Raw genomic sequence first — 24,880 nt, forward strand, 5'->3', positions numbered from 1 at the left:
TTGGACAGGCATATTTCATTTGAACACTTAAGTGTCATAGGTTATTCTGTTTAAGTGCATATTTCTCTATTATGGTGTTTAAGAACAAATTTGTAGCTGATCGTAGTTTTTTATGGGGTACGTTTTCGATTTGATTTGTAATTTAGCCTAATTTCTTTGATTTGCTGTAGATTTCTATCTGCTTTCACATCTGGATTCTCCTTCCTGACATAAAAGTGTTGTATCTTAAAGAACCCAAACGAGGGAGCAACAGATGAAATTGATGGAAGAGTACTTCGAAAGCCCTGGTAGTTCACCGTGATCGTATAGTGGTTAGTACTCTGCGTTGTGGCCGCAGCAACCCCGGTTCGAATCCGGGTCACGGCATTGAAACACAATGTCACGGCATACGGGTCATGTTTTATCTGTAAAAGGCTGAACAAGTTGTGTTTGGTTTGTAGACGGTTGTCGTTGCTCTGAGTTTACATTTGGACGGGCACATTTCATTTGACAAGTTATGTTTGCTCTGTAGACGGTTGTCGTTGCTTTATGTTTACATTTGGACAGGCATATTTCATTTGAACACTTAAGTGTCATAGGTTATTCTGTTTAAGTGCATATTTCTCTATTATGGTGTTTAAGAACAAATTTGTAGCTGATCGTAGTTTTTTATGGGGTACGTTTTCGATTTGATTTGTAATTTAGCCTAATTTCTTTGATTTGCTGTAGATTTCTATCTGCTTTCACATCTGGATTCTCCTTCCTGACATAAAAGTGTTGTATCTTAAAGAACCCAAACGAGGGAGCAACAGATGAAATTGATGGAAGAGTACTTCGAAAGCCCTGGTAGTTCACCGTGATCGTATAGTGGTTAGTACTCTGCGTTGTGGCCGCAGCAACCCCGGTTTGTATCTGGGTCACGGCATTGAAACACAATGTCACGGCATACGGGTCCTGTTTTATCTGTAAAAGGCGAAAAAAGTTGTGTTTGGTTTGTAGACGGTTGTCGTTACTCTGTTTTTACATTTTGACGGGCATATTTCATTTGCCAAGTTGTGTTGTTTTTTTTTACGTTGTCGTTGCTCTATGTTTACATTTGGACAGGCATATTTCATTTGAACACTTAAGTGTCACAGGTTATTCTGTTTAAGTGCATACTTCCTCTATTATGGTGTTTAAGAACAAATTTGTAGCTGATCGTAGTTTTTTATGGGATAAGTTTTCGATTTGATTTGTAATTTAGCCTAATTTTTTTTGATTTGCTGTAGATTTCTATCTGCTTTCACATCTGGATTCTCCTTCCTGACATAAAAGTGTTGTATCTTAAAGAACCCAAACGAGGGAGCAACAGATGAAATTGATGGGAGAGCACTTCGACAGCCCTGGTAGCTTGCCGTGATCGTATAGTGGTTAGTACTCTGCGTTGTGGCCGCAGCAACCCCGGTTCGAATCCGGGTCACGGCATTGAAACACAATGTCATGGCATACGGGTCATCTTTTATCTGTAAAATGCTAAACAAGTTGTGTTTGGTTTGTAGACGGTTGTCGTTGCTCTGAGTTTACATTTGGACGGGCACATTTCATTTGACAAGTTGTGTTTGCTCTGTAGACGGTTGTCGTTGCTTTATGTTTACATTTGGACAGGCATATTTCATTTGAACACTTAAGTGTCATAGGTTATTCTGTTTAAGTGCATATTTCTCTATTATGGTGTTTAAGAACAAATTTGTAGCTGATCGTAGTTTTTTATGGGGTACGTTTTCGATTTGATTTGTAATTTAGCCTAATTCCTTTGATTTGCTGTAGATTTCTATCTGCTTTCACATCTGGATTCTCCTTCCTGACATAAAAGTGTTGTATCTTAAAGAACCCAAACGAGGGAGCAACAGATGAAATTGATGGGAGAGCACTTCGACAGCCCTGGTAGTTCGCCGTGATCGTATAGTGGTTAGTACTCTGCGTTGTGGCCGCAGCAACCCCGGTTCGAATCCGGGTCACGGCATTGAAACACAATTTCACGGCATACGGGTCATCGTTTATCTGTAAAAGGCTAAACAAGTTGTGTTTGGTTTGTAGACGGTTGTCGTTGCTCTGAGTTTACATTTGGACGGGCACATTTCATTTGACAAGTTGTGTTTGCTCTGTAGACGGTTGTCGTTGCTTTATGTTTACATTTGGACAGGCATATTTCATTTGAACACTTAAGTGTCATAGGTTATTCTGTTTAAGTGCATATTTCTCTATTATGGTGTTTAAGAACAAATTTGTAGCTGATCGTAGTTTTTTATGGGGTACGTTTTCGATTTGATCTGTAATTTAGCCTAATTTCTTTGATTTGCTGTGGATTTCTATCTGCTTTCACATCTGGATTCTCCTTCCTGACATAAAAGTGTTGTATCTTAAAGAACCCAAACGAGGGAGCAACAGATGAAATTGATGTGAGTTCACTTCGACAGCCCTGGTAGCTCGCCGTGATCGTATAGTGGTTAGTACTCTGCGTTGTGGCCGCAGCAACCCCGGTTCGAATCCGGGTCACGGCATTGAAACACAATTTCACGGCATACGGGTCATCGTTTATCTGTAAAAGGCTAAACAAGTTGTGTTTGGTTTGTAGACGGTTGTCGTTGCTCTGAGTTTACATTTGGACGGGCACATTTCATTTGACAAGTTGTGTTTGCTCTGTAGACGGTTGTCGTTGCTTTATGTTTACATTTGGACAGGCATATTTCATTTGAACACTTAAGTGTCATAGGTTATTCTGTTTAAGTGCATATTTCTCTATTATGGTGTTTAAGAACAAATTTGTAGCTGATCGTAGTTTTTTATGGGGTACGTTTTCGATTTGATCTGTAATTTAGCCTAATTTCTTTGATTTGCTGTGGATTTCTATCTGCTTTCACATCTGGATTCTCCTTCCTGACATAAAAGTGTTGTATCTTAAAGAACCCAAACGAGGGAGCAACAGATGAAATTGATGTGAGTTCACTTCGACAGCCCTGGTAGCTCGCCGTGATCGTATAGTGGTTAGTACTCTGCGTTGTGCAGCAACCCCGGTTTGTATCTGGGTCACGGCATTGAAACACAATGTCACGGCATACGGGTCCTGTTTTATCTGTAAAAGGCGAAAAAAGTTGTGTTTGGTTTGTAGACGGTTGTCGTTACTCTGTTTTTACATTTTGACGGGCATATTTCATTTGCCAAGTTGTGTTGTTTTTTTTTACGTTGTCGTTGCTCTATGTTTACATTTGGACAGGCATATTTCATTTGAACACTTAAGTGTCACAGGTTATTCTGTTTAAGTGCATACTTCCTCTATTATGGTGTTTAAGAACAAATTTGTAGCTGATCGTAGTTTTTTATGGGATAAGTTTTCGATTTGATTTGTAATTTAGCCTAATTTTTTTTGATTTGCTGTAGATTTCTATCTGCTTTCACATCTGGATTCTCCTTCCTGACATAAAAGTGTTGTATCTTAAAGAACCCAAACGAGGGAGCAACAGATGAAATTGATGGGAGAGCACTTCGACAGCCCTGGTAGCTTGCCGTGATCGTATAGTGGTTAGTACTCTGCGTTGTGGCCGCAGCAACCCCGGTTCGAATCCGGGTCACGGCATTGAAACACAATGTCATGGCATACGGGTCATCTTTTATCTGTAAAATGCTAAACAAGTTGTGTTTGGTTTGTAGACGGTTGTCGTTGCTCTGAGTTTACATTTGGACGGGCACATTTCATTTGACAAGTTGTGTTTGCTCTGTAGACGGTTGTCGTTGCTTTATGTTTACATTTGGACAGGCATATTTCATTTGAACACTTAAGTGTCATAGGTTATTCTGTTTAAGTGCATATTTCTCTATTATGGTGTTTAAGAACAAATTTGTAGCTGATCGTAGTTTTTTATGGGGTACGTTTTCGATTTGATTTGTAATTTAGCCTAATTCCTTTGATTTGCTGTAGATTTCTATCTGCTTTCACATCTGGATTCTCCTTCCTGACATAAAAGTGTTGTATCTTAAAGAACCCAAACGAGGGAGCAACAGATGAAATTGATGGGAGAGCACTTCGACAGCCCTGGTAGTTCGCCGTGATCGTATAGTGGTTAGTACTCTGCGTTGTGGCCGCAGCAACCCCGGTTCGAATCCGGGTCACGGCATTGAAACACAATTTCACGGCATACGGGTCATCGTTTATCTGTAAAAGGCTAAACAAGTTGTGTTTGGTTTGTAGACGGTTGTCGTTGCTCTGAGTTTACATTTGGACGGGCACATTTCATTTGACAAGTTGTGTTTGCTCTGTAGACGGTTGTCGTTGCTTTATGTTTACATTTGGACAGGCATATTTCATTTGAACACTTAAGTGTCATAGGTTATTCTGTTTAAGTGCATATTTCTCTATTATGGTGTTTAAGAACAAATTTGTAGCTGATCGTAGTTTTTTATGGGGTACGTTTTCGATTTGATCTGTAATTTAGCCTAATTTCTTTGATTTGCTGTGGATTTCTATCTGCTTTCACATCTGGATTCTCCTTCCTGACATAAAAGTGTTGTATCTTAAAGAACCCAAACGAGGGAGCAACAGATGAAATTGATGTGAGTTCACTTCGACAGCCCTGGTAGCTCGCCGTGATCGTATAGTGGTTAGTACTCTGCGTTGTGGCCGCAGCAACCCCGGTTCGAATCCGGGTCACGGCATTGAAACACAATGTCACGGCATACGGGTCATGTTTTATCTGTAAAAGGCTGAACAAGTTGTGTTTGGTTTGTAGACGGTTGTCGTTGCTCTGAGTTTACATTTGGACGGGCACATTTCATTTGACAAGTTGTGTTTGCTCTGTAGACGGTTGTCGTTGCTTTATGTTTACATTTGGACAGGCATATTTCATTTGAACACTTAAGTGTCATAGGTTATTCTGTTTAAGTGCATATTTCTCTATTATGGTGTTTAAGAACAAATTTGTAGCTGATCGTAGTTTTTTATGGGGTACGTTTTCGATTTGATTTGTAATTTAGCCTAATTTCTTTGATTTGCTGTAGATTTCTATCTGCTTTCACATCTGGATTCTCCTTCCTGACATAAAAGTGTTGTATCTTAAAGAACCCAAACGAGGGAGCAACAGATGAAATTGATGGAAGAGTACTTCGAAAGCCCTGGTAGTTCACCGTGATCGTATAGTGGTTAGTACTCTGCGTTGTGGCCGCAGCAACCCCGGTTTGTATCTGGGTCACGGCATTGAAACACAATGTCACGGCATACGGGTCCTGTTTTATCTGTAAAAGGCGAAAAAAGTTGTGTTTGGTTTGTAGACGGTTGTCGTTACTCTGTTTTTACATTTTTACGGGCATATTTCATTTGCCAAGTTGTGTTGTTTTTTTTTACGTTGTCGTTGCTCTATGTTTACATTTGGACAGGCATATTTCATTTGAACACTTAAGTGTCACAGGTTATTCTGTTTAAGTGCATACTTCCTCTATTATGGTGTTTAAGAACAAATTTGTAGCTGATCGTAGTTTTTTATGGGATAAGTTTTCGATTTGATTTGTAATTTAGCCTAATTTTTTTTGATTTGCTGTAGATTTCTATCTGCTTTCACATCTGGATTCTCCTTCCTGACATAAAAGTGTTGTATCTTAAAGAACCCAAACGAGGGAGCAACAGATGAAATTGATGGAAGAGTACTTCGAAAGCCCTGGTAGTTCACCGTGATCGTATAGTGGTTAGTACTCTGCGTTGTGGCCGCAGCAACCCCGGTTCGAATCCGGGTCACGGCATTGAAACACAATGTCACGGCATACGGGTCATGTTTTATCTGTAAAAGGCTGAACAAGTTGTGTTTGGTTTGTAGACGGTTGTCGTTGCTCTGAGTTTACATTTGGACGGGCACATTTCATTTGACAAGTTGTGTTTGCTCTGTAGACGGTTGTCGTTGCTTTATGTTTACATTTGGACAGGCATATTTCATTTGAACACTTAAGTGTCATAGGTTATTCTGTTTAAGTGCATATTTCTCTATTATGGTGTTTAAGAACAAATTTGTAGCTGATCGTAGTTTTTTATGGGGTACGTTTTCGATTTGATTTGTAATTTAGCCTAATTTCTTTGATTTGCTGTAGATTTCTATCTGCTTTCACATCTGGATTCTCCTTCCTGACATAAAAGTGTTGTATCTTAAAGAACCCAAACGAGGGAGCAACAGATGAAATTGATGGAAGAGTACTTCGAAAGCCCTGGTAGTTCACCGTGATCGTATAGTGGTTAGTACTCTGCGTTGTGGCCGCAGCAACCCCGGTTTGTATCTGGGTCACGGCATTGAAACACAATGTCACGGCATACGGGTCCTGTTTTATCTGTAAAAGGCGAAAAAAGTTGTGTTTGGTTTGTAGACGGTTGTCGTTACTCTGTTTTTACATTTTTACGGGCATATTTCATTTGCCAAGTTGTGTTGTTTTTTTTTACGTTGTCGTTGCTCTATGTTTACATTTGGACAGGCATATTTCATTTGAACACTTAAGTGTCACAGGTTATTCTGTTTAAGTGCATACTTCCTCTATTATGGTGTTTAAGAACAAATTTGTAGCTGATCGTAGTTTTTTATGGGATAAGTTTTCGATTTGATTTGTAATTTAGCCTAATTTTTTTTGATTTGCTGTAGATTTCTATCTGCTTTCACATCTGGATTCTCCTTCCTGACATAAAAGTGTTGTATCTTAAAGAACCCAAACGAGGGAGCAACAGATGAAATTGATGGGAGAGCACTTCGACAGCCCTGGTAGCTTGCCGTGATCGTATAGTGGTTAGTACTCTGCGTTGTGGCCGCAGCAACCCCGGTTCGAATCCGGGTCACGGCATTGAAACACAATGTCATGGCATACGGGTCATCTTTTATCTGTAAAATGCTAAACAAGTTGTGTTTGGTTTGTAGACGGTTGTCGTTGCTCTGAGTTTACATTTGGACGGGCACATTTCATTTGACAAGTTGTGTTTGCTCTGTAGACGGTTGTCGTTGCTTTATGTTTACATTTGGACAGGCATATTTCATTTGAACACTTAAGTGTCATAGGTTATTCTGTTTAAGTGCATATTTCTCTATTATGGTGTTTAAGAACAAATTTGTAGCTGATCGTAGTTTTTTATGGGGTACGTTTTCGATTTGATTTGTAATTTAGCCTAATTCCTTTGATTTGCTGTAGATTTCTATCTGCTTTCACATCTGGATTCTCCTTCCTGACATAAAAGTGTTGTATCTTAAAGAACCCAAACGAGGGAGCAACAGATGCAATTGATGGGAGAGCACTTCGACAGCCCTGGTAGTTCGCCGTGATCGTATAGTGGTTAGTACTCTGCGTTGTGGCCGCAGCAACCCCGGTTCGAATCCGGGTCACGGCATTGAAACACAATGTCACGGCATACGGGTCATCGTTTATCTGTAAAAGGCTAAACAAGTTGTGTTTGGTTTGTAGACGGTTGTCGTTGCTCTGAGTTTACATTTGGACGGGCACATTTCATTTGACAAGTTGTGTTTGCTCTGTAGACGGTTGTCGTTGCTTTATGTTTACATTTGGACAGGCATATTTCATTTGAACACTTAAGTGTCATAGGTTATTCTGTTTAAGTGCATATTTCTCTATTATGGTGTTTAAGAACAAATTTGTAGCTGATCGTAGTTTTTTATGGGGTACGTTTTCGATTTGATCTGTAATTTAGCCTAATTTCTTTGATTTGCTGTGGATTTCTATCTGCTTTCACATCTGGATTCTCCTTCCTGACATAAAAGTGTTGTATCTTAAAGAACCCAAACGAGGGAGCAACAGATGAAATTGATGGGAGATCACTTCGACAGCCCTGGTAGCTCGCCGTGATCGTATAGTGGTTAGTACTCTGCGTTGTGGCCGCAGCAACCCCGGTTCGAATCCGGGTCACGGCATTGAAACACAATGTCACGGCATACGGGTCATGTTTTATCTGTAAAAGGCTGAACAAGTTGTGTTTGGTTTGTAGACGGTTGTCGTTGCTCTGAGTTTACATTTGGACGGGCACATTTCATTTGACAAGTTGTGTTTGCTCTGTAGACGGTTGTCGTTGCTTTATGTTTACATTTGGACAGGCATATTTCATTTGAACACTTTAGTGTCATAGGTTATTCTGTTTAAGTGCATATTTCTCTATTATGGTGTTTAAGAACAAATTTGTAGCTGATCGTAGTTTTTTATGGGGTACGTTTTCGATTTGATTTGTAATTTAGCCTAATTTCTTTGATTTGCTGTAGATTTCTATCTGCTTTCACATCTGGATTCTCCTTCCTGACATAAAAGTGTTGTATCTTAAAGAACCCAAACGAGGGAGCAACAGATGAAATTGATGGAAGAGTACTTCGAAAGCCCTGGTAGTTCACCGTGATCGTATAGTGGTTAGTACTCTGCGTTGTGGCCGCAGCAACCCCGGTTTGTATCTGGGTCACGGCATTGAAACACAATGTCACGGCATACGGGTCCTGTTTTATCTGTAAAAGGCGAAAAAAGTTGTGTTTGGTTTGTAGACGGTTGTCGTTACTCTGTTTTTACATTTTGACGGGCATATTTCATTTGCCAAGTTGTGTTGTTTTTTTTTACGTTGTCGTTGCTCTATGTTTACATTTGGACAGGCATATTTCATTTGAACACTTAAGTGTCACAGGTTATTCTGTTTAAGTGCATACTTCCTCTATTATGGTGTTTAAGAACAAATTTGTAGCTGATCGTAGTTTTTTATGGGATAAGTTTTCGATTTGATTTGTAATTTAGCCTAATTTTTTTTGATTTGCTGTAGATTTCTATCTGCTTTCACATCTGGATTCTCCTTCCTGACATAAAAGTGTTGTATCTTAAAGAACCCAAACGAGGGAGCAACAGATGAAATTGATGGGAGAGCACTTCGACAGCCCTGGTAGCTTGCCGTGATCGTATAGTGGTTAGTACTCTGCGTTGTGGCCGCAGCAACCCCGGTTCGAATCCGGGTCACGGCATTGAAACACAATGTCATGGCATACGGGTCATCTTTTATCTGTAAAATGCTAAACAAGTTGTGTTTGGTTTGTAGACGGTTGTCGTTGCTCTGAGTTTACATTTGGACGGGCACATTTCATTTGACAAGTTGTGTTTGCTCTGTAGACGGTTGTCGTTGCTTTATGTTTACATTTGGACAGGCATATTTCATTTGAACACTTAAGTGTCATAGGTTATTCTGTTTAAGTGCATATTTCTCTATTATGGTGTTTAAGAACAAATTTGTAGCTGATCGTAGTTTTTTATGGGGTACGTTTTCGATTTGATTTGTAATTTAGCCTAATTCCTTTGATTTGCTGTAGATTTCTATCTGCTTTCACATCTGGATTCTCCTTCCTGACATAAAAGTGTTGTATCTTAAAGAACCCAAACGAGGGAGCAACAGATGCAATTGATGGGAGAGCACTTCGACAGCCCTGGTAGTTCGCCGTGATCGTATAGTGGTTAGTACTCTGCGTTGTGGCCGCAGCAACCCCGGTTCGAATCCGGGTCACGGCATTGAAACACAATGTCACGGCATACGGGTCATCGTTTATCTGTAAAAGGCTAAACAAGTTGTGTTTGGTTTGTAGACGGTTGTCGTTGCTCTGAGTTTACATTTGGACGGGCACATTTCATTTGACAAGTTGTGTTTGCTCTGTAGACGGTTGTCGTTGCTTTATGTTTACATTTGGACAGGCATATTTCATTTGAACACTTAAGTGTCATAGGTTATTCTGTTTAAGTGCATATTTCTCTATTATGGTGTTTAAGAACAAATTTGTAGCTGATCGTAGTTTTTTATGGGGTACGTTTTCGATTTGATCTGTAATTTAGCCTAATTTCTTTGATTTGCTGTGGATTTCTATCTGCTTTCACATCTGGATTCTCCTTCCTGACATAAAAGTGTTGTATCTTAAAGAACCCAAACGAGGGAGCAACAGATGAAATTGATGGGAGATCACTTCGACAGCCCTGGTAGCTCGCCGTGATCGTATAGTGGTTAGTACTCTGCGTTGTGGCCGCTGCAACCCCGGTTCGAATCCGGGTCACGGCATTGAAACACAATGTCACGGCATACGGGTCATGTTTTATCTGTAAAAGGCTGAACAAGTTGTGTTTGGTTTGTAGACGGTTGTCGTTGCTCTGAGTTTACATTTGGACGGGCACATTTCATTTGACAAGTTGTGTTTGCTCTGTAGACGGTTGTCGTTGCTTTATGTTTACATTTGGACAGGCATATTTCATTTGAACACTTTAGTGTCATAGGTTATTCTGTTTAAGTGCATATTTCTCTATTATGGTGTTTAAGAACAAATTTGTAGCTGATCGTAGTTTTTTATGGGGTACGTTTTCGATTTGATTTGTAATTTAGCCTAATTTCTTTGATTTGCTGTAGATTTCTATCTGCTTTCACATCTGGATTCTCCTTCCTGACATAAAAGTGTTGTATCTTAAAGAACCCAAACGAGGGAGCAACAGATGAAATTGATGGAAGAGTACTTCGAAAGCCCTGGTAGTTCACCGTGATCGTATAGTGGTTAGTACTCTGCGTTGTGGCCGCAGCAACCCCGGTTTGTATCTGGGTCACGGCATTGAAACACAATGTCACGGCATACGGGTCCTGTTTTATCTGTAAAAGGCGAAAAAAGTTGTGTTTGGTTTGTAGACGGTTGTCGTTACTCTGTTTTTACATTTTGACGGGCATATTTCATTTGCCAAGTTGTGTTGTTTTTTTTTACGTTGTCGTTGCTCTATGTTTACATTTGGACAGGCATATTTCATTTGAACACTTAAGTGTCACAGGTTATTCTGTTTAAGTGCATACTTCCTCTATTATGGTGTTTAAGAACAAATTTGTAGCTGATCGTAGTTTTTTATGGGATAAGTTTTCGATTTGATTTGTAATTTAGCCTAATTTTTTTTGATTTGCTGTAGATTTCTATCTGCTTTCACATCTGGATTCTCCTTCCTGACATAAAAGTGTTGTATCTTAAAGAACCCAAACGAGGGAGCAACAGATGAAATTGATGGGAGAGCACTTCGACAGCCCTGGTAGCTTGCCGTGATCGTATAGTGGTTAGTACTCTGCGTTGTGGCCGCAGCAACCCCGGTTCGAATCCGGGTCACGGCATTGAAACACAATGTCATGGCATACGGGTCATCTTTTATCTGTAAAATGCTAAACAAGTTGTGTTTGGTTTGTAGACGGTTGTCGTTGCTCTGAGTTTACATTTGGACGGGCACATTTCATTTGACAAGTTGTGTTTGCTCTGTAGACGGTTGTCGTTGCTTTATGTTTACATTTGGACAGGCATATTTCATTTGAACACTTAAGTGTCATAGGTTATTCTGTTTAAGTGCATATTTCTCTATTATGGTGTTTAAGAACAAATTTGTAGCTGATCGTAGTTTTTTATGGGGTACGTTTTCGATTTGATTTGTAATTTAGCCTAATTCCTTTGATTTGCTGTAGATTTCTATCTGCTTTCACATCTGGATTCTCCTTCCTGACATAAAAGTGTTGTATCTTAAAGAACCCAAACGAGGGAGCAACAGATGAAATTGATGGGAGAGTACTTCGAAAGCCCTGGTAGTTCGCCGTGATCGTATAGTGGTTAGTACTCTGCGTTGTGGCCGCAGCAACCCCGGTTCGAATCCGGGTCATGGCATTGAAACACAATGTCACGGCATACGGGTCAAGTTTTATCTGTAAAAGGCTGAACAAGTTGTGTTTGGTTTGTAGACGGTTGTCGTTGCTCTGAGTTTACATTTGGACGGGCACATTTCATTTGACAAGTTGTGTTTGCTCTGTAGACGGTTGTCGTTGCTTTATGTTTACATTTGGACAGGCATATTTCATTTGAACACTTAAGTGTCATAGGTTATTCTGTTTAAGTGCATATTTCTCTATTATGGTGTTTAAGAACAAATTTGTAGCTGATCGTAGTTTTTTATGGGGTAGGTTTTCGATTTGATTTGTAATTTAGCCTAATTTCTTTGATTTGCTGTAGATTTCTATCTGCTTTCACGTCTGGATTTTCCTTCCTGACATAAAAGTGTTGCATCTTAAAGAACCCAAACGAGGTAGCAACAGATGAAACTGGACTTAAAAAAAAAAAAAAAAACATATGAGTACTAACCACTATACGATCACGGCTAGCTACCAGGGCCGTAGAGAAATCACCATCATGCTAGTACCAATACTAAAATGCAGATGACAATCAGAGAATAAACAACAGCTACAAGCGGATACTAGACATAACATATTTGGAATACGGTGTGTTGAAATCACCTGCAACCATGATTTAATTAAAAACAGAATTAACCGTGCGGAGTATTGGCCCTGGTAGCTCGCCGTGATCGTATAGTGGTTAGTACTCTGCGTTGTGGCCGCAGCAACCCCGGTTCGAATCCGGGTCACGGCATTGAAACACAATGTCACGGCATACGGGTCTACTTTTAGCAAATTATGCCAACAGGTTTATTAACAGAAATGAACTGTGAGCTCCCTTTTTCGTCTTTCACCGAAATTGTTTTAGGAGGAGGACGAGATCCCGACCCAACAGCTCCCCCCTCCGGCCCGACACGGAACTCACCGAGCCCATTCAGGCCTGGACTCGCTGTGCATTCTACTGTATTTATTTATTTGTATTCCTGTTCGGCATTGATCTGGTGTCGCTTGCATTGAATTTGTTCTATTTTAGTGCCATCTTCCCCCACCGTCCGGGAGTCCTAAAGTGTTCCTCAAACGTACAAACCACCAGTCTATGCGAGGGAGCTACCAGTAGAAGACAGAATGATGTAGTAGTAGTAGTAGTAGTCGTATAAGAAGATACTTTTCTCATCCCCTTGGGGAAATTCAGGCAACCAGTAGCTCACGAAGTCAACCTTACTTTACAAGCAACAAAATGGAATGAAAATGAACATTACAAGTCCACCTCCGCTGTAGATATAAATAAAAAAATACCCTGCAGACAAGTGTCACGTTATCCAGTATGTTTCAGTATAGGTTCGGTTGGACGAATTGGTCATCGGCCCTGGTAGCTCGCCGTGATCGTATAGTGGTTAGTACTCTGCGTTGTGGCCGCAGCAACCCCGGTTCGAATCCGGGTCACGGCATTGAAACACAATGTCACGGCATACGGGACTCCTTTTATGAAGGTTTATTGTGTATTGGTAAAGCAGTTTGAATCTCAACAGAAACGTTTCAATGATGTTCGATCCTAATGTCTGGGTCAACCTGTAGTCTCATTTACCTGCTGCATGAAATCACTTTTTTATTTACAAATGGACAGCATTGTAAATAACAAAATACTAGTAATGATAATATAAAAAATAAAAAAAAGGTTTGATTCATTTGCCATATTAAGTAATTTAAAAAAAAACTCGGAATTAATCCGGATGTATTGGTTAGGAGCTATGCATGTTGTGCTATACAAATAATACGAATAATGTTTTAATAATTTGAATTAAGAATGAATAAACAATGACCCTGGCCAGAGAATGTCTAATATTATATAGACCACAATATATATAATATATTGTGGTCGATAGTTTTTTAAATGTGGTCGATAGGGTTTAAATGTGGTCGATAGGGTTTACATGTTTAAATGTGGTCGATAGTGTTGATAAGTAATTTATTTGTCGATAGTGTTTAAATGTGGTCGATAGGGTTTACATGTTTAAATGGGGTCGATAGTGTTTGATTGTGGTCGATAGTTTTTTAAATGTGGTCGATAGTGTTTATATATGGTCGATAGGGTTTACATGTGGTCGATAGGGTTTACATGTGGTCCATAGTGTTTAAATGTGGTCCATAGTGTTTAAATGTGGGCGATAGTGTTTAAATGTGGTCGATAGGGTTTACGTGTGGTCCATAGTGTTTAAATGTGGGTGATAGTGTTTAAATATGGTCGATAGTGTTTGAATGTTCTTTTCCCTCACTCTCCACCTCATCCCTAACTCTCCACCTCAAGCTGGTGTGTAGTGAGCGTTCTGGCACCGATTGGCTGCCGTGCATCACCCAAGTGGGTGCTACATATTGGTGGTGGTTAGTGAGGTCCCCCCTTCACTTTAGGCGTCTTTGAGTGTTATTAATTATTATTATTATTCATGTTTAACCTCTGTTTTCCTTTTATTCCTAGTCTGTTTTACATAGTTTTGAATTATGACTATATGCTCTGTAAGGTGACCTTGGGTGTCTTGAAAGGCGCCTCTAAATTAAATGTATTATTATTATTATGTATTAATATTCGTAGACAGGCTCTGCCCTGGCGTCGTTGTCGTCGCTCCTCCAACGTCAGACGTGTGCGACGGAACCACCGACAGCGGCGCTCGTCGATGACGTAAACGCCGCCTGTCTGACAGCTCAAATGACTCCGTGAGAATGAAGGCACTGTCTCCCACAATAAACCACCACTTCACGCTGCGATCCAGTTAAATAAAAATGAGCTCGGATTAAATCGATCTGAACTTTAATCCGTTGACTCGCGTGGCGGGCTGCAGCATGTCGTTCCTCGTGGACTCCGTCATCATGTTCACCTCTCAGGTACCGCGGGAACTTTATCCACATCCACATTACTGCGACGTCGTTAAGTTATAAATGATGGATTGAGATGTAGGACTGTCAGATGGTTCCACTTCCGGGTTGAGGAAGGATTGTGGGGGGGGGGGGCGTCCACGCGGACAGGAGTCCCCTTCGCTTACCTGTTGCTTTATTCCCACACAGGTGCTCTTCTTTGGTTTCGGATGGCTGTTCTTTATGCGACAGCTCTTCAAAGATTACGAGGTTGGTACCCACTTATAGTCACAGTCTCCATGGAAACAACAGCGCTATTGGTCCAATATCTGAAGGAGTCCATATTAATGTCTCCTTCAGAATGTTTGTGTCACGATTCAATGCTCATCTCATTCAAAGCAAACAAACCCTACCTCTATGACCCAGTCTGATGTCGGGTGATAATGTCCTCTCGGTCAACAGGTGCGGCAGTATGTGGTCCAAGTCGTCTTCTCCATCACCTTTGCCTTCTCATGCACCATGTTTGAGCTCATCATCTTTGAGATTCTTGGTGCATTAAGCAGTAGGTAAGTGTCCTGTCCCCGTCCCCCGGGTCATGACCAAAGACCCAGAGGGTTGTTCGATCGTGACCCTGCTCTCTACACTAATGGAACACCTCTCCTCAGCTCCCGGTATTTCCACTGGAAGCTGAACTTGTACGTGATCCTGCTGGTGCTCATCTTCGTGGTGCCGTTCTACATCGGCTACTTTGTGGTCAGCAACATACGCCTGCGTGAGTAGGAGAAAATAAGTGGAATCAATAGTACAGAACCTGTACTAGTCTGCGGTCACATGATAAACAAAAGGCTGTGATGTGTAAATCCATCGTGGATTTGTAAACCTCGCTCTGGGATTCACAATCCTGCGCATGGTTTTCTAAATGCGTTCCCTGGGATTTGGTTTATTCGACACAGCAGTGATCCCCCGCGAACACACATCTGGTTCAGACAGACATCGTGTGCTGTACTCTAATAGTCGCAGAATGACTCCACCCAGAGAGTACATATCACTTAGTTGTTCATGAATACGTTACATTTAGATAATGTTGTTCAATGTCAACAAACATTTTTAACATTGTTTTGAAAATATTGTTGAATTCTTTGAAGGATGATGATATTCAAATTTTGTTAATAAACTAATCTCTTATAATATATTCACTGATTCATGCATTAAGCCTGTGTAATGATACTTTTCCTGTGTACAGTAGTTAACGGTAATGATACTTTTCCTTTGCTCCGCAGTGCAGAGACAGAAGCTCCTGTTCGCGTGTGTGGTGTGGTTTACCTTCATGTACTTCTTCTGGAAGCTGGGCGACCCCTTCCCAATCCTCAGCCCCAAACACGGTGAGAGCCCCCCCCCCCCCCCCCGGTAACACTGCAGACAGCTTTGCAAGTATTTGGTTGCTTACTTTTTTCTGAGCACTACTCAAAGAATTCCTGCTAGTAACTACTTGTTTAGTATCGATCATTCATCTGACTCCTGTGATCGGTATTTTCCATAATTTCTGTGATTTTAAAACACTTCATCAAAGGAGGGTTTGTTGAGTCACTCAAATGGGGGCTGCTGATTGGCTGAGGAGGGGTTGTATGGGTTTCTTCATCCTCTGATGCTGTGTCTCCCAGGCATCCTGTCCATCGAGCAGCTGATCAGCCGCGTGGGGGTCATCGGGGTCACCCTGATGGCCCTGCTGTCGGGGTTCGGTGCCGTCAACTGCCCCTACACCTACATGTCCTACTTCCTCAGGTAGACCAATCAGGGCCCTTCCTCTATCCTGCGGTCTTCCTGTTTACCGTTCACTGTTGTGTTGTTCAGCGGACTGACACTCCAGCGCATCAGAGCCTTTCTGTTTTCGCTCGTCAGCCGCCCTGGGTGTTAATAACGCTCTGTGTCAGCAACAAGCTGGCCGTGGTTAGGGTTCTGTCCAGTACATAAAGCGGTGGTGACGGTTTGCTGTCGATGCTGTCTCCAGGAACGTGACAGACAGCGACATCCTGGCCCTGGAGAGGAGGTTGCTCCAGACTATGGACATGATCGTCAGCAAGAAGAAAAGGTCAGACGCCGTCTTCAGACGGACGGAGGTTATTGTTCAACAAAGCCGCCCCAACAGGCTGCGGTCCACTGACGTCTTCTGTCTGTGTATGTGTGCGTTTGTGTCCGTCTGTCCCTACGTACGTGTGTGTGTCTGTGTGTGTCCGTACGTTGTGCCTTTGTGTCCTTGTGTATGTGTCCGTACGTGTGTGTCCCTGCATGTGTGTGTGTGTGTGTGTGTGTCCGTGTGTGCGCATGTGTTTCTGTCCCTGTGTGTGTGTGTGTGTGTCTGTGTGCGTCCCTTCGGTGTGCGTGTGTGTCTGTGTGTGTCCGTTCGGTGTGCGTGTGTTTCTGTGTGCGTCCGTTCGGTGTGCGTGTGTGTGCGTCCGTTCGGTGTGCGTGTGTGTGTCTCTGTGTCTGTGTGCGTCCGTTCGGTGTGCGTGTGTGTCTGTGTGCGTCCGTTCGGTGTGCGTGTGTGTCTCTATGTGTGTCTGTGCGTGTGTGTGTCTCTCTGTGCGCCCGCTGTCCTCCCAGGATGGCGATGACGCGGCGGCAGATGTACCAGCGCGGCGAGGACCAGAACAAGCAGACGGGCTTCTGGGCCATGATCAAGAGCGTGACGTCCTCGCCGTCGGGCACCGAGAGTATCCTCCCTGACCCGACTGCTCCCCACCGGCTGGCTGTCGCCTTTCATGGCTGACTCTGCCGTCAGAGTGTGAATGGGTGGATGGGTGAATGTGAGGCAGTATAGTAGAGCACTTGGGGCGGCCGCGGGGTACTAATGTGCAGTGTGCGTGCAGGCAGGTCACCGTGTACCGTGCTGTCCCGGCGCTCCTTGACCCCTGGTCCCAGACCTCTCCCTGGTGCAGCAGGAGGTGGACGCCCTGGAGGAGCTGAGCCGGCAGCTGTTCCTGGAGACGGTGGACCTCCAGACCACCAAGGTCAGCCCCCCCCCCCCCCCCCCCCCCCCCCCCCCCCCCCCCCCAACGCCGGGGCTTCGCTGTGTCTTAACCCAGGCCTTCCTCTTCCCCAGGAGCGCATCGAGTACTCCAAGACGTTCCAGGGGAAATACTTTAACTTCCTGGGATACTTCTTCTCCATCTACTGTGTCTGGAAAATCTTCATGGTGAGAATGACTTTGAACCACGTTGGTACACACACACACACACACACACACACACACACACACACACACACACACACACACACACACACACACACACACACACACACACACACACACACACACACACACACACACACACACACACACACACACACACACACACACACACACACACACACACACACACACACACACACACACACTCTGTCCTAAGATGCCCTTGTGTTTCTGTCCTGCCCAGGCCACAATAAACATCGTGTTCGACCGCGTTGGGAAGACGGACCCCGTGACGAGGGGGATCGAGATCACCGTCAACTGGCTCGGCATTCAGTTTGATGTGAGACCCCACATGCCAGCTCTCATTGGCTGTCTCATCAGACCCCCCCCCACACCCGCTCTCATTGGCTGTCTCATCAGACCCCCCCCCCACGCCCGCTCTCATTGGCTGTCTCATCAGACCCCCCCCCCCCCACGCCCGCTCTCATTGGCTGTCTCATCAGAACCCCCCCCCCCACGCCCGCTCTCATTGGCTGTCTCATCAGTCCATCCCTGTCCTGTTCCTCTCTGGGTCACCGACCACGTGTCGGATCTCATGTGAAGTTAATGATTTCCCATCCATTAAAGTCTTTATCTGCTCCTCCTGTACTTAAAACCTGTCAATGATAAGCTTTTAATGACTCCCCACTCGGTGGGTTCATAATACATATTCATATCTCACTCTGCCGACAAAGCACCAGAATATGTTACTCTTTTCTACTGCTGGTGGGGCAGACGAACAGATGATTAATGTTTGTGTTTTTGTTGCGTTCGTCCGGCATCTCTGTCCTCGTCGGTCTGTCTGTCTGTCTGTCTGTGTCTCGCTTTCTCGCTCTCGCTCTCGCTCTCGCTCTCTCTCTCTCAGGTGAAGTTTTGGTCGCAGCACATCTCCTTCATCTTGGTGGGCATCATCATCGTCACCTCCATCCGAGGTCTTCTCATCACCCTGACCAAGGTGAGACTCTCACTTCTACAGGGTCGTGGATATCTGATATAACTTGTTACGTTGGGACCCCTCAGTGATGTTAATGGATCCTTTCTTTCTTCCTAGTTCTTCTACGCCATCTCCAGTAGCAAGTCGTCCAACGTGATCGTCCTGGTCCTGGCTCAGATCATGGTGAGCTGCTGTCCTCCAGGTCTTCTGCGAGCCAAATGGAGCTCAACCTACCCTTCAGCCATCGATTGGTCGGCACACTTCCAGTCTTCACGTCTTATCGTCCATTACAGCAAATTATTATTAAATCAGAGACACATTTGTTGCGGAAAATATCTTTGAATATTATTCACAATATCACCCACATAAAAAAAAACGGGGTGCACCAGGTCTGCATCGGTCCCCAGGGAGGAGAACGTCCTTCCTCCCAGTGGAGGCAGCACCGGCCCCGTCCCACGATGAGTCTGCTGGGAAAAGAACTCGGTCAACCCGGGCTCTGTCCAAAGGGACCGTTCAGCAGGGCTACCGAGGGCGTAACACCCCCCTGTCTGTCTGTCTGTCTGTCTGCGCTGTGTGTCTCTGTCTGCAGGACATGTACTTTGTGGTGTAACAGTCTGTGTCTCTAACAGCGCTGTGTGTCTGTCTCCAGGATGTGTACTTTGTGGTGTAACGGTGTGTGTCTCCAGGGTGTGTACTTTGTGGTGTAACAGCGTGTCTCTAACAGCGCTGTGTGTCTGTCTCCAGGGCATGTACTTTGTGTCCTCGGTGCTGCTCATGAGGATGAGCATGCCTCTGGAGTACCGCTCCATCGTGACCGAGGTCCTCGGAGAGCTGCAGTTCAACTTCTACCACCGCTGGTTCGACGTCATCTTCCTCGTCAGCGCGCTCTCCAGCATCCTCTTCCTCTACCTCGCTCACAAGCAGGCGCCCGAGAAACAGATGGTCCTCTGATGACCTCTCTCTCTCGCTCTCTCTCTCGCTCTGTCTCTCTCTCTCTCGCTCTTCCTCTCTCTCTCTCGCTCTCGCTCTCTTCCTCTCGCTCTTCCTCTCTCGCTCTCTTCCTCTCGCTCTTCCTCTCGCTCTCTCTCTGTCTCTGTCTCTGTCTCTCTCGCTCTCTTCCTCTCACTCTTTCGGCTGAATTCAGGGATTCCTGAGTTCAACTGTTTTGTGAATCAGGGCTGATTCTCTGAGCTGATTGGTCGGCCCGTACTTCCTGAATCAGGAATGGCTGACCGCTGGACTCCTCGTGATTGGACGCTGTACGAGCGTTTGAATGGAATTATCGACCACAATTGTTGTGGTTGGGTATTTGGTTGTCAGTCAATCTGTTGAACTATAAATCCTTTAAATCGTGTCAGTGTGTGTGGTTTCTTTCTTTGTGAATGGATCGTAAAGGTGCTGGAGGTAATTGGGTAGAAATGACCGAGCCCCAGTCAGCCAATAGCGAGACAAGAGACCACCCTGGTCACGTGACCGGACATGATGTCGCAGCGTGAGGCAGTGTTTCCGCTAGAATAAATTGGTGCCGGTCATGTGACCGGGAAGGTTTCATTTTACCGGTCAAATTGGAAAAAAAATCGGTCGGATATTGTCCGTGTTTATTGCACTTAAAATTTTGATAGGCAGGCTATAAAGAAGAAGAAGTGTTTGATCATATTTTGATTCGCCATGGTTGTTAAATACCGGTACTCCGCAAAGCTTGCCGCTAGCTTGCCGCCGTTTAGATCATAAACCTACGGTAGTCTATAGCGATCAATTTGAGCGAGTGCACAAAATGTAACAACTTATTTATTTTATCACAGGCTACGCTACAATCAAAACCCTCATTGTTTTACATGAATTGGCTAAACAAATGACCACTGTAGCATATTTAAACACAATTCAAATGAACACATTCATGCTGCTCAATTTAAAAGGTTGAATCTCCTCGTGACTGAATGTTTGCATACAGCGCGCATGCTGTATGCGTGCAGGGTTGATGCGCTCCACTTTTTTCTGTGGAGAACCAGCGCCTTGAATATTCCGCATAAAACGAAACCGATCGTTTTCGCCCGTTTCGGCTCCGTGTGTACGGGGCCTTATTTCCAATCGGTCATTCTGACCGGAGTCATTTAGAATTTTCGATCCTCATTTTTTCCGGTCAAAGACCGGTAATTACCGGACAATGGGAACTCTGGCGTGAGGTCACATGACAGGATGTATGGGGCGGGTTCTGTGTCATTATGGGTCACCTTTCAGGGTGTCTCTTCTGTGATTGGTTGGGGATCGGTGACCGGTGGAAGTGGGGAGGCCGAGGTTTGGACGAACAGGGAGGTTGGAAACATGTGGAGGCTGATTTTAAAACGAAATAAAATAGTTTATTTAAATATTCTTTGTTTTACATAGCAGGTCAGAACAACTGATAAATAATGCTTTATATTAGGATATTTGATCATTAAAGTATGCAACATGTTTAATAGCTTATGTTATGTGTAGGGATAGGATATTTTTACAGATTAAAGAAGTTTCATACAACCAGTACTCCACGGCCTTTAGGAAAGTGACTCATTAGGATACAACAAGTGTTAATGTCATGGCTCATTAATTCTGTTGATAATCATATTTGCACAATTAGAAGGTAGATGGTTAACAGTGAAGCCTTCTCTTTCCTCAGTCAATGAACTTCTGAGTTCCTCAGGAAGTGTTGGGGCCCTCAATGTGTTTGGCCCTCAGGATGAGTTAGGGCCCTCAGTGTGTTTGGCCCTCAGGATGAGTTGGGGCCCTCAGTGTGTTTGGCCCTCAGGATGAGTTGGGGCCCTCAGTGTGTTTGGCCCTCAGGATGAGTTGGGGCCCTCAGTGTGTTTGGCCCTCAGGATGAGTTAGGGCCCTCAGTGTGGTTGCCGTTATTCAGAGGAGGAATTGGGGACCAGAGGGGTGCTCACGGCCTTCAGAACCTCAGATCCACGCCCTCCTCAGACGAGGCAGACGACACCGATGGCGTCTGCAAAAGAGCGCAAATGATAATGTTTTTATATCGTATATTTATTCCAATTCAGTAATTAGACGAGGAGAATGATAGTCTTTTAATCTGTTTAAATGGTGATGCCATTATGGGCATTAAAGCTCACCAGCTTCCGCAAAAGACTCAAGACTCGCATGTTCAGAGTTCACCTGGACTCACCTGTTCAGAGTTCACCAGGACTCTGCATATCCCCCCCCCCCCCCCCCTAGTTATTGTATGTTGTACGTCCTGGCACTTAAACCTAGCACTTAGCGTTGTGCAGCATCTTATCCTAGCTGTCTCTGTTGTACACGGGGAATGGGTTAACCTAGTGATAGTTAGTGCTTAGCACTTGGTTCTATGAACATCCTTACTGTACCGACAGCGATATACTGTTGTTGCTCCATCTGTGGACAAATGTATTGATTGTAAGTGGCTTTGGATAAATGTTGGCTGAATGCCCTGAATGGTAATATAATTAATATAAATGTAAAGGGCCTTTGATTGTTTTCATGTTTGACTCAGGAGCTGCTGCGTGTCTCTGGCCTACCCTCTCCCGGGCGGGGGGGGTCCGGGGGGGGGGGGGTCCCGGCCCGGGGCTCCACCGTGGCCTGGGTCTGGACCCCGGGGCCCGGTCCCAGCAGCGTGGGGGTGATGGGCGCCCCCCGGGCCCGGAGCCGGTCATAGACACGCTGCGAGGCCACCAGCAGCTCCAGGGAGGCGCCGCTGCGATGGACCAGCGCCACCACCTCCTCGTGGGCGGAGCTCTCCACGTTGACGCTGTTCACCTCCACCACCACGTCGCCGTCCTGCAGCCCGGCGAGGTCGGCCGCCCCACCCTGCACCACCTGGGAGGGGAGGGGGGGGGGGGTGGGGGGGGGGGGGGCGTGAGAGAGGCTCCCCTCGGACCCAAACCGTGTCCAGCTACACGCACGCACACACGCACGCATACACACACACACACACACACAAACACAGACACGCAGACACAGACACAGACACACAGACACGCACGGACACACAGACACGCACGGACACACGCGCACACACTTGGTGCCTCAGTGTCAAGGCCCCCCCTGTCGGAGTGCGGGGGGGGGTACCACGCCCTAGGAGGGGGGTACCAGGCCGGCGGGGGGGGGTACCTCTTCGATGTGCTGCCCACACACGCCCCGGATGCCGTTGATGTGGAAGCCGTAGCCTGCGGACGTCTTCTGCATCTTGCACAGTTTAGGCTTGAGCTCCTCCTCCTTCTGCTCCTCCTCCTCCTCCTGCTCCTGTTGCTGCTCCTCCCTGTCGCCTGCTGGTGCTGGGCGGGGGGGGGGCCGGCAGGTGGATGGCGTCGGAGTAGCTGGGGGGGACGCAGACCCCTTGGTCTCCTCCCAGTAGAGCATGGGGGACACGCCGGCCTGGGGAGAGCAGGTGATCTGGTGAGCAGGACTGGTCCACTAACTAACTAACTAACTAACTAACGGTGGTTAGCAGCATGTGGCTCAGGCGGTAGAGCGGGTTGCCCGGTAACCAGAAGGTTGCTGGTTTGATCTCCTCCTCCTAGCTGAGTGTGGAGGTGTCCCTGAGTGAGACGCCTCCCCCTGACTGCTCTTGACCAGCTGGCTGTCGCCCTGCGGGGCCGACTCCGCCGCCGGCGGTGAATGTGTGGATGAACGGGTGAATGTGAGGCAGTGTTGTTCAGCGCTTTAAGAGGCCACTGGTTGGAGAAGCGCTGTGTTGATGTAGTCCATCTACCAATAAGGATGGGAACTCTTTGTGACTGGTGGAAATGGTTGCAAGGCACAAATAACCAAACGTCGATACTAACTCCTCTACTGGTTTGATCCACTGGATATAACTACTATACTGGTTTGATCCACTGGGTATAACTCCTATACTGGTTTGATCCACTGGGTATAACTCCTATACTGGTTTGATCCACTGGGCATAACTCCTCTACTGGTTTCACCCACTGGGTATAACTCGTATACTGGTTTGATCCACTGGGTATAATTCCTCTACTAGTTTCATCCACTGGGTATAACTACTTTATTACTCCTACACTGGTTTGATCCACTGGGTATTAAGTACTATACTGGTTTGATCCACTGGGTATAATTCCTCTACTAGTTTCATCTACTGGGTATAACTACTTTATTCCTCCTACACTGGTTTGATCCACTGGGTATAAGTACTATACTGGTTTGATCCACTGGGTATAACTACTTTATAACTCCTCTACTGGTTTCATTCACTGGGTATAACTACTTTATAACTACTTCACTGGTTTGATCCACTGGGTATGACTCCTCTACTGGTTTGATCCACTGGGTATGACTCCTCTACTGGTTTTGATCCACTGGGTATGACTCCTCTACTGGTTGGATCCACTGGGTATAACTACTGTATAACTCCTCTACTGGTTTGAGCCACTGGTTACCGCTGTGTGTGGTGGCCTACCATCTTGTACATCCTGTCGGTGTCGGGGTCCACCACCAGGAGGCAGCACGCGCCACCCGCCCGTCGGATGTGCTCCACCGCCGCCTCGTGGGATTGGCTCTCCAGCGCCGCCCCGTCCAGGGCCACCAGCCGGTCCCCGTCACCAGCCCCCCCCTCCGGGCCGGGCTCCCCACGTCGATGTCCTTGATGAGGTGGGCTGTGGAGCAGACCCCCCCGTCAGGACGCTAGCCGCGGCTAACGGTAGCCCCAAGTAGCGTAGCATCGCCGCGCTAACCGCTGTCATGAATCACAGGAGTGACGGCTGACTAATACTTTGGACGGAGTTAGGTGAAGTCCCTTTACGAGTTTTGAAACGAAAAGGGTTCCAGAGTAAAGGCTTACTATGAATGGTTTGATGCACGTGTGTCTGTGTGTGTGTGTGTGTGTGTGTGTGTGTGTGTGTGTGTGTGTGTGTGCGTGTGCGTGTGTGTGTGTGTGCATAGACCCACCTTTGGTCTTGGGGTCCTCCTTGAGCAGGAAGCCGTACCCCTCGGTCTTTGGTGAGGTAAACGATGCGTGGCTGGTGTGGGAGGTGCTTCACGGTGGCCAGCCCCGCCCCTACCATCATCTGATTGGTCTGGTAGTAGCGGTATGTGTCCTCGTCCACCAATAGGAACATGAGGGCGCCGTCCGCCACCCTGATCCTCTCCACCACCTGCTCGTGCGTGGCCTGCTCCACGCTCGCCCCGTTCACCTCCAGCAGCCGGTCGTTGGTCCGGGCCCCCGCTCGCTCGG

At 45.1% G+C, this 24,880-nt stretch overlaps 2 protein-coding genes and 15 non-coding genes across 17 annotated transcripts in view; 16 read left to right on the top strand and 1 right to left on the bottom strand.

The window, feature by feature from the left end:
• Window positions 1–1,371: 1,371 nt before the first annotated feature.
• trnah-gug (transfer RNA histidin (anticodon GUG)) lies at window positions 1,372–1,443 on the top strand. Its single transcript has one exon. It is a non-coding gene; the product is annotated as a tRNA-His (tRNA).
• A 466-nt stretch (window positions 1,444–1,909) lies between these two features.
• Window positions 1,910–1,981, top strand: trnah-gug (transfer RNA histidin (anticodon GUG)). Its single transcript has one exon. It is a non-coding gene; the product is annotated as a tRNA-His (tRNA).
• Window positions 1,982–2,447: 466 nt separating this feature from the next.
• On the top strand, window positions 2,448–2,519 carry trnah-gug (transfer RNA histidin (anticodon GUG)). The gene has a single exon. It is a non-coding gene; the product is annotated as a tRNA-His (tRNA).
• Window positions 2,520–3,520: 1,001 nt separating this feature from the next.
• On the top strand, window positions 3,521–3,592 carry trnah-gug (transfer RNA histidin (anticodon GUG)). The gene has a single exon. It is a non-coding gene; the product is annotated as a tRNA-His (tRNA).
• Window positions 3,593–4,058: 466 nt separating this feature from the next.
• trnah-gug (transfer RNA histidin (anticodon GUG)) lies at window positions 4,059–4,130 on the top strand. Its single transcript has one exon. It is a non-coding gene; the product is annotated as a tRNA-His (tRNA).
• Window positions 4,131–4,596: 466 nt separating this feature from the next.
• Window positions 4,597–4,668, top strand: trnah-gug (transfer RNA histidin (anticodon GUG)). The gene has a single exon. It is a non-coding gene; the product is annotated as a tRNA-His (tRNA).
• A 2,082-nt stretch (window positions 4,669–6,750) lies between these two features.
• On the top strand, window positions 6,751–6,822 carry trnah-gug (transfer RNA histidin (anticodon GUG)). Its single transcript has one exon. It is a non-coding gene; the product is annotated as a tRNA-His (tRNA).
• A 466-nt stretch (window positions 6,823–7,288) lies between these two features.
• Window positions 7,289–7,360, top strand: trnah-gug (transfer RNA histidin (anticodon GUG)). Its single transcript has one exon. It is a non-coding gene; the product is annotated as a tRNA-His (tRNA).
• A 466-nt stretch (window positions 7,361–7,826) lies between these two features.
• trnah-gug (transfer RNA histidin (anticodon GUG)) lies at window positions 7,827–7,898 on the top strand. Its single transcript has one exon. It is a non-coding gene; the product is annotated as a tRNA-His (tRNA).
• A 1,005-nt stretch (window positions 7,899–8,903) lies between these two features.
• trnah-gug (transfer RNA histidin (anticodon GUG)) lies at window positions 8,904–8,975 on the top strand. Its single transcript has one exon. It is a non-coding gene; the product is annotated as a tRNA-His (tRNA).
• A 466-nt stretch (window positions 8,976–9,441) lies between these two features.
• On the top strand, window positions 9,442–9,513 carry trnah-gug (transfer RNA histidin (anticodon GUG)). The gene has a single exon. It is a non-coding gene; the product is annotated as a tRNA-His (tRNA).
• Window positions 9,514–11,056: 1,543 nt separating this feature from the next.
• On the top strand, window positions 11,057–11,128 carry trnah-gug (transfer RNA histidin (anticodon GUG)). Its single transcript has one exon. It is a non-coding gene; the product is annotated as a tRNA-His (tRNA).
• Window positions 11,129–11,594: 466 nt separating this feature from the next.
• Window positions 11,595–11,666, top strand: trnah-gug (transfer RNA histidin (anticodon GUG)). Its single transcript has one exon. It is a non-coding gene; the product is annotated as a tRNA-His (tRNA).
• Window positions 11,667–12,350: 684 nt separating this feature from the next.
• trnah-gug (transfer RNA histidin (anticodon GUG)) lies at window positions 12,351–12,422 on the top strand. Its single transcript has one exon. It is a non-coding gene; the product is annotated as a tRNA-His (tRNA).
• A 622-nt stretch (window positions 12,423–13,044) lies between these two features.
• Window positions 13,045–13,116, top strand: trnah-gug (transfer RNA histidin (anticodon GUG)). The gene has a single exon. It is a non-coding gene; the product is annotated as a tRNA-His (tRNA).
• A 1,189-nt stretch (window positions 13,117–14,305) lies between these two features.
• si:ch73-390b10.2 (Golgi pH regulator) lies at window positions 14,306–20,032 on the top strand. Its single transcript, XM_060040062.1, has 14 exons — window positions 14,306–14,545; window positions 14,726–14,785; window positions 14,978–15,081; window positions 15,181–15,287; window positions 15,796–15,897; window positions 16,177–16,297; window positions 16,524–16,604; window positions 17,117–17,226; window positions 17,435–17,523; window positions 17,616–17,708; window positions 17,950–18,045; window positions 18,610–18,699; window positions 18,796–18,861; window positions 19,423–20,032. Exons 1-14 carry the CDS (start codon window positions 14,504–14,506, stop codon window positions 19,627–19,629), a joined length of 1,368 nt encoding a protein of 455 aa, XP_059896045.1. The 5' UTR covers window positions 14,306–14,503; the 3' UTR covers window positions 19,630–20,032.
• A 981-nt stretch (window positions 20,033–21,013) lies between these two features.
• Window positions 21,014–24,880, bottom strand: part of pdzk1 (PDZ domain containing 1) — a 5,633-nt gene continuing 1,766 nt past the window's right edge. Inside the window, 7 exon segments of the mRNA XM_060040559.1 lie at window positions 21,014–21,658; window positions 22,209–22,506; window positions 22,801–23,064; window positions 24,107–24,249; window positions 24,252–24,302; window positions 24,595–24,641; window positions 24,643–24,880. The exon segment at window positions 24,643–24,880 is cut by the window's right edge and continues 12 nt beyond it. Of these exon segments, the coding sequence (XP_059896542.1) occupies window positions 21,630–21,658; window positions 22,209–22,506; window positions 22,801–23,064; window positions 24,107–24,249; window positions 24,252–24,302; window positions 24,595–24,641; window positions 24,643–24,880 (1,070 nt within the window). The 3' untranslated portion in view covers window positions 21,014–21,629.

The sequence above is a fragment of the Gadus macrocephalus genome, chromosome 20, assembly GCF_031168955.1.
Source record: "Gadus macrocephalus chromosome 20, ASM3116895v1".
NCBI classification, from domain to species: Eukaryota; Metazoa; Chordata; class Actinopteri; order Gadiformes; family Gadidae; genus Gadus; species Gadus macrocephalus.